At 56.8% G+C, this 7,201-nt stretch overlaps 2 protein-coding genes across 2 annotated transcripts in view; one reads left to right on the forward strand and one right to left on the reverse strand.

The window, feature by feature from the left end:
* The first annotated feature begins 1,458 nt into the window (after positions 1–1,458).
* Positions 1,459–4,290, forward strand: ZNF526 (zinc finger protein 526). The gene is made up of 2 exons (XM_007458601.1): positions 1,459–1,559; positions 1,649–4,290. The coding sequence occupies exon 2, from the start codon at positions 1,666–1,668 to the stop codon at positions 3,700–3,702; it is 2,037 nt and encodes a 678-aa protein (XP_007458663.1). The 5' UTR covers positions 1,459–1,559; positions 1,649–1,665; the 3' UTR covers positions 3,703–4,290.
* A 2,159-nt stretch (positions 4,291–6,449) lies between these two features.
* The window catches only part of GSK3A (glycogen synthase kinase 3 alpha), a 9,716-nt gene continuing 8,964 nt past the window's right edge, over positions 6,450–7,201 (reverse strand). The window contains exon 11 of the mRNA XM_007458602.1: positions 6,450–7,142. Within this exon, the coding sequence (XP_007458664.1) occupies positions 7,069–7,142 (74 nt within the window). The 3' untranslated portion in view covers positions 6,450–7,068. The remainder of the gene's footprint in view (positions 7,143–7,201) is intronic.

Genomic DNA, 7,201 nt, shown 5'->3' on the forward strand with positions numbered 1-7,201 from the left:
TGTATAACAAAAACCCATCCTTCCCCCCAATAATTCACAATCCAAGATTGGGAAATGGGGAATGCAGACTAGGAAAGTCCAAATATCAGGTCCTTCAGGCCATCTTCTAGACATTTACTGGGTGCCTATTTTGTGTAAGCCTTGCACCAGGCACTGGGCCTCGCTGGAGGGGAGTTCTCTGTTGGGAGTGGTGCTGTAAACGATGCAAAGTTGAACTGTCAGGCCCCTGGTTGACTGTTTCCAGGAAGGTCCGTTATTGAATGGCTTTTGTGTGCCAGGGCCTGAGCAACTCAAAAATTAGTGAGGGAGTTGGAAAGTTTAGCTCTTGGGCTTTTAGTGAATCATTTACTTAAGGAGCCTTTACTGGAAAGCAGCTGATAGATAGCAGGGCCCTGTGCTGGGCCTTGTTATTGTGGGAATTCACAGTCTAATAGGAGGGCTGGTCTGATGGGAAAAGTGGAATGTGCACAAGGACAGTTCAACTCTCCGGGCCACACTTCCTGGAGGGAGCATAATTCATTCACCAAATCTACTCAGTGCTTATTATGGTGAGACCTCTGGGAGCTAGCTAAACGTGAGCCACTTTTGTGTGCAGAGCTGTAAGCTGAGCTCCACCTGCCCTCTGGCACTGACAGATGAGTTAAAGAAGAAATGGAGGTGGTGGGGATTATATTTGGAAAATTACTGCTTAGGCCTGCATGGGCGGCAGTCATTTGCTGTAGGGACTCTGAGCCCCTGTTGTGTGAAGGGGCCTGCGTTAGGTTGAGCCCACACCTGTAGAGGGAGAGGTGGGGCACGTAGAGGGAAGTTCAAAAGTTAAAATCCCTGTCCTTGGTCAGTGGCTTTGTTGGTGACAGCAGCCCCTACAATAAATCAGACCTGCCCTGCTGGCAGGCTCAGTCTGGTGAGGAGCACAGACTCTGTCCCAAGTTCATGATATTTGCTATGATGGAGGTGGCACGGTATACCGTAAGAACCCCAAGGAGGAGGGAGTGGCCACCACCCTGTGGATGTAGAGTTTGCTAGAAAAGAAGAGAGAACTTCGTTGGCAGAAGGAATAGCAGCATCAAAGACTTAGGGTTCAGAAACAACACTTCTGGAGAATTACAAGTAATGGTTCTATCTAAGCTTTACAAAGTACCAGGGACTTTGTGGTCAGTACTACCTTTAGTCCATTTCACAGATGAGAATGCAGTCTCTGAGAGATGAAGTAAGTGGTGGAGCTCAGATTCAACCCAAGGGCAGTCTTGTCCAGAGCCTATGCTCTTAAGCACCTTGCTACATCTCTCTGTGTACAAGTAGATAGAGGAAAGATGCTGCACAGAGAGGAAACTGCACAGGCCAAGGCCAAGAGACCCCAAAAGACACATTCTGTTCTTGGAAAGGGTGTGGCCAGCCCTCTGGGTAAGGAGGGTGGCATCAGAGGCCAGACTGAGAAGGGCTGTCTCTCTTCTGCAGATACCTGGCTGCCATGGGGTGCAGTTCAGCTACAGGGTCACAGGCTCACTGAAGACTGAGATATAAATATTGGATCCAGACTTGCTGATTGTTAGAGGCTGGTGAGTGATGGGATGGGCAAGGGAACTCCTGAGACATCCCCCCTCCCCTTGAGTTCCTGGTCTCACTAGGCACTCTCTTCTTTCTCCAGGTGCTGCCTTTCGCACAATGGCAGAGGTGGTGGCTGAGGCAGCTGAAGTGGCTGAGATGCCAACACAGATGTCACCAGGGGCGGTGGAGATGTCAACACCAACGTTAGGGGAGAAAATGGAGATGTTAACGGCGGTGACTGAGATGACAGCTGGGGAGGCCCTTGCCTCATCCCTCTTCTTCCAGTTCATGTGCTCTGAATGTGGCAGCCTCTACAACACACTGGAAGAAGTCCTGTCACACCAGGAGCAGCATGTGCCCACTGTCACAGAGGAGGAGGCGCTGACCACCCAGGACACCGGCCTGGAGCCGGAGCTGGTGCCAGGCACTGAGGATGGGCCTTTCCAGTGCGGTGAGTGCAGCCAGCTCATCCTCTCCCCCAGCGAGCTCCTGGCCCACCAGGATGCCCACCTGCGGGAGTCTGCAAGCCAGATCCAGTACCAATGTGGAGACTGCCAGGAGCTGTTTCCCTCGCCTGAGCTGTGGGTGGCTCATCGGAAGGCCCGGCACCTTTCTGCTGCGGCAGCAGCTAAACCTCCGGTGCCGCCTCCTCTGCCTCCCCTCCCCTCCCCACCTCCACCCCCTGCTCCACCCGAAGTCAAGATGGAGCCCTATGAGTGTCCTGAGTGCTCTGCCCTGTGTACCACCCCTGAGGAGTTCTTGGAGCACCAGGGCACTCACTTTGACTCCCTAGAGAAAGAAGAGCACAACGGGCTAGAGGAGGAGGAGGAGGAGGGTGAGGCTGAAGAAGGTGACGACGAAGAGACAGAGGATGAGGAAGAGGCAGCAGCAGAGGTGGGTGATGATGCTAAGGGAGCTGACAAGTCCACAGCCGGCCAGGCCCAGGGCTGTGGGGATTGTCCTCAACGCTGCACCTCAGCAGGGGCACCCCGGCGCCACCGGCGGGCGTCCCGTGGCCCAGCATCAGCAGCTCACCCCTTCCACTGCAGCCAGTGCCAGCGCAGCTTCAGCTCGGCAAACCGGCTTCTGGCTCACGGGCGGGCCCATATTGGTGGCACACACGAATGTACGACCTGCTCCAAGGTCTTCAAGAAAGCAGCCTCACTGGAGCAGCATCTACGGCTGCACCGCGGCGAAGCCCGCTACCTCTGCGTGGACTGTGGCCGTGGCTTCAGCACAGAACTCACGTTGGTGGCCCACCGGCGGGCCCACACCGCCAACCCACTGCACCGCTGCCGCTGCGGCAAAACGTTCAGCAACATGACCAAGTTCCTCTACCACCGGCGCACTCATGCCGGCAAGAGCGGGGCACCTCCCATGGCGGTGGCGGCGGCGGCAGTGGCCGCCTCCCCGGCTCCTGCCGAGCCCACGCCCCCCCCACTGCCCCCTGCCCCACCTGCCCAGCTGCCCTGCCCGCAGTGCACCAAGTCCTTTGCCTCTGCCTCCCGGCTCTCCCGGCACCGGCGCGCGGTCCATGGGCCCCCTGAGCGGCGACACCGCTGTGGTGTCTGCGGCAAGGGCTTCAAGAAGCTGGTCCATGTGCGCAACCATCTGCGGACGCACACGGGCGAGAGGCCCTTCCAGTGCCATTCCTGTGGCAAGACTTTTGCTTCTCTGGCCAACCTCAGCCGCCACCAGCTGACCCACACGGGTGTGCGTCCCTACCAGTGCCTGGACTGTGGCAAGCGCTTCACGCAGAGCTCTAACCTGCAGCAGCACCGGAGGCTGCACCTGCGGCCAGTCGCCTTTGCCCGTGCGCCCCGCCTCCCCATCACCGGTCTCTACAACAAGAGCCCCTACTACTGCGGGACCTGCGGCCGCTGGTTCCGTGCCATGGCGGGCCTGCGACTGCATCAGCGGGTCCACGCCCAAGCTCGGACGATGACACTGCAGCCTCCCAGATCACCCCCTCCTGCCCCGCCCCCGCCCCCCGAGCCTCAGCAGACTATTATGTGCACCGAGCTCGGGGAGACCATTGCCATCATCGAGACATCCCAGCCACTGGCACTTGTGGACACGCTGCAGCTGTGCCAGGCGGCACTGGGGGCCACTGAAGCGAGCGGGCTGTTGCAATTGGACACGGCCTTTGTGTGACACAGCTGAAGAGCAACAATAAAAGAGTTTGGTTGCAGAATCAAGTGTGGGCACCTCACCGGGTGCCAGCATTCACCCACCCTGGCCTCTTACCCACTTACTCCTCAGAATGGCCCCACCAGGCGTCACCTTTTTCTGCCTGAGGGGACGCTGAAGCTCTGAGACATGATATGATGTGTCCCGGTCACCCCACTGCGTTGCAAAGCGGGGTTCTGCAAGGCTCTTTGCATCACCCTGGTGCCCAGCAACATCAGGTAACCTTTCCTGAGCCCCAACCATGTGCCAGCTCTGTGCTGGGCCCTGTCACATACCTCTTCACATCCTCTGCTTGTCCCCCCAGCCCTAGCCTTCTCTGGACTCTGGGCTCCCAGGATTTGGCTCTGCCTGGTGGAAGAAGGCCCTTGACTTCTCTGGGCTTCCTTGATCTCACTTTTGACAACGTGGAGGGCAATCTGTAGGTACCTTGGTATTCAGCTGCAGGTGGGTGATGTTGGAAACCCAGGAATGAGTCAGACATGGACTCTGCCCCAGGAGCCACGCAGTGTGGTAGGAGGAACACCCACAAATACAGATGGCCTTGCTCTCTGAATGTTTTGTTGATTTATTCAGCCTGGGTGTTCTAAGGCCTCCCTCCCGTGTGCTGGGGGCCAGAGATGAATCAGGCCTCTGCCCTGCCCAGGTCGGGGCAGATGGATCTCAGCCCCAGGACCCTCAGAGCTGCAGCGGGGATGTGCAGGGACAGTAGGATCCCAGAGCAGGGAACAAACCTCCATGGTAGGTCAGGAGTCAGAGACTTCCTAAAGGAGTTAATCTTTGAAGAAAAAGTAGAAATCTGCTAGTGGAAGACGAAGAAAATATTCCAGGCAGGCAGCACCGCAAGGAGGGTGAGTTCTTGGTATACTTGGAGGTCGTCCAGTTATTGACAACTACAATAACAGCAAACATTTGACTGCCCGGCCATGGCAGGCACTGCAGTTAGCACTATACATGTATAATGATCTCAGCAGGCCTGTGAGGTGATCTCAGTATTATCCCAAGTGAGAAAACGGAGACAGAGACTCACCCAAGATCTCATAGCTGGGCAGGGGCATTGGCCAAGATTTGAATCCATATGGTCCTTTTAGCCCATATCTGTAACTGATACAGCTGTGAACTGATTGTGACGTGAAACCACTGCAGGGGGCGGGGGCTCAGAGGAGGAGTCATGGTAACTGGAGGAAAAGTGAGCCATTGTCACAGAGCAATTGGGGTTTAAGGGGCCTCAAAAGATAAAAAGTCTTGGCAACAGGAAGGAATCCCCAACTTTTTCAAAGGTTACCTGGGTTGACAATCCTTCCCTCTCCAAATGAAAGTAGATGATTTATGGCAGGTCCATCGGGAAGGCTTGTCTCAGGCCTCCGCAGACCAGGGTGCTCAGACAGGTGCAGCAGGATGTGGCTGCAGCTGAGCTGTCTGGGAGGGAGGCTGGGCAGAGGAGGGGCGACAAGGCAGGGAAGGAGGGAAGCCTAGACCTGGGAAGGCCTTGAAAGCCAGGCTAAGAAGTTCGGGCAGTGTGGGGGGTGGGATGGGGTGAGGGTCATAGGTGGGGTTAGGGCTCCCTGGCATCAGGGTGGGGCAGGGGAAACTGGAGATGGTCCGGGAAGTAGAGGATGGAGCCAGACCTGGGCAGAGGCCATGGGGGTGGGAGGAGGGTGTAGGGCATCCTCAGTGACCTCATGGCCCACTGGGTGTGAGCAGCCTGAAGGGGTCCCCAGGAGCCCGAGGTTAGCCCCTTGTCCAGACCAACCCTCCCTCTCTTACCCAGTCCACTTGCTGTATGTGTTCATCCTACAGACAAGGTGACATCTGGATGGTGTTGAGCAGGGCGGGCCAGGGTTTGCTCTGGGCAGTATGCAGATGCCCCTGGGGCTTGCCTACGCAGACAGCGGAGCCCAGATGCTGCAGAACAGTCCCTGAACACCCTCTGGGGTATGTTCAACACTCTTCTCCCTTTTTCTTCACAAATGGAGTCCAGTGGAAGACATGTCAGTTGCTCCTGTCCAGGCTCCCTTTTACTTCTAGGGCCTCCTGCCCTCGCCTACCATTGGCACCATGTGGAGGAGATGCCATTTTTCTCTGCCCATGGCCCCACCACCTGGGCCCAGCACGTTTTCAAAGCAAGAGGAAAAAACCATACTCTCTGCGACAGCCTTCCCAGGGTTGCCACTTCCCAGCGTCCCTAAAGAGGTGGGCCAGGTGGGGCCCTGTTTAAGACGGAAATGAAGGCTTGGGGAACTGCTAGGGTTTGGGGACAGCTCCTCTGCCCCCATCCATGCCCACTAAGAGTCTATACCAAGGTTGTCTTGGCCTGAGTGACCCACCCCCCATCAATCATCCTGTGTCCCCCTGAAGTGGCAGGTAGCTCAGGCTATAAGATAGGGAGCCCTTTGTTCAAACCTTGACTTTGCCACCTATACTCTGTGGCCTTGACCTATCTGATGGCCACTTCTCTCACCAGTCACCTGGGAATGACAGTGCTTCTCTCCCTCAGTGGAAGCAGATGATTTGTGCTGCAGTGGATAAGCCAGAGCTAGCTCCTCACATGTGCAGAGGAGGGCTGGAGCACAGGAAGCTTGGGCACCTGAGCCAGGGCCAGCCTGGGTTCATCCCACCCTGTTCCCCTGCTTGAGATGCAGCCCACACCTGTCCCAGGAGAGCCCCCCAGGAACCTCCCTCACCTCTGTGAAAACAGGTGTCCAGACAGCAAGCAGGTTTTCATGCCAATAATTTATTGAACGGAGGTCTGTACACAGGCAAACCTTACTGTGGAAACTAAGACATCAGGGGCTCCCCCACTGCCCCTGCCCTCCAGGATGGGGAGAGGAGGGAGGAGGCCTTAGGGGCAGAGGACAGGAGGTGGGGACACAGCTGTTGGAGGGGAAAGGGCCAGTTTGGACGGTGCGAATCGACATTTTCTTTAAGAAAAAAATTATAACAATCTATTTACACCCGGGGGCCAGGGAAGGGAAGAGGAGGAGAAGGGCTGGTCTGGTTCTATTTACAAGGGATACAGGAGGGGAGGGGGGTTGGAGGAGGTGGAGACCTGGGGGGAGGGGAGGGACCTGAGGGGGTAGGAGGTCCTCATGCCGCCCCCCCCCAAATCCCCGGTCCTTCCTTCTCTTCCCTCCCCACAACCAGTTAAAATCCTCTTAAAAAGCCCACCACAGGGGTGAGGCTGGTGAGGGAGGGACTGGAGGTGGGGATAGGGACTCATTTACCTCTGCCCTCTAGTCTAGGGGCCCGGTCAGGGCAGGAGCTTGACAGGTTATGGCCCCCCTTCCCAGCCCCACTGGGGGCTCCCAGATGGAAGGGTAGTTGGTGGCGCCCTCAGGAAGAGTTAGTGAGCGGAGCTGTGGCATCGGTCGACTGCCAGTCCGGGCCGGTCTGAGCCTCACTTAAAGCTGAAGGGGAAGGAAGGAGCAGACAGTTAGCCTTTGCCTTTTAGCCACCACCCACCCCC

Source organism: Lipotes vexillifer, unplaced genomic scaffold (assembly GCF_000442215.2).
Source record: "Lipotes vexillifer unplaced genomic scaffold, Lipotes_vexillifer_v1.1 scaffold371, whole genome shotgun sequence".
NCBI classification, from domain to species: domain Eukaryota; kingdom Metazoa; phylum Chordata; class Mammalia; order Artiodactyla; family Lipotidae; genus Lipotes; species Lipotes vexillifer.

Bases quoted from the DNA above. Each gene is read 5' to 3' on its own strand.
- ZNF526 (XM_007458601.1), top strand. From the start codon at position 1,666: ATGGCAGAGGTGGTGGCTGAGGCAGCTGAAGTGGCTGAGATGCCAACA.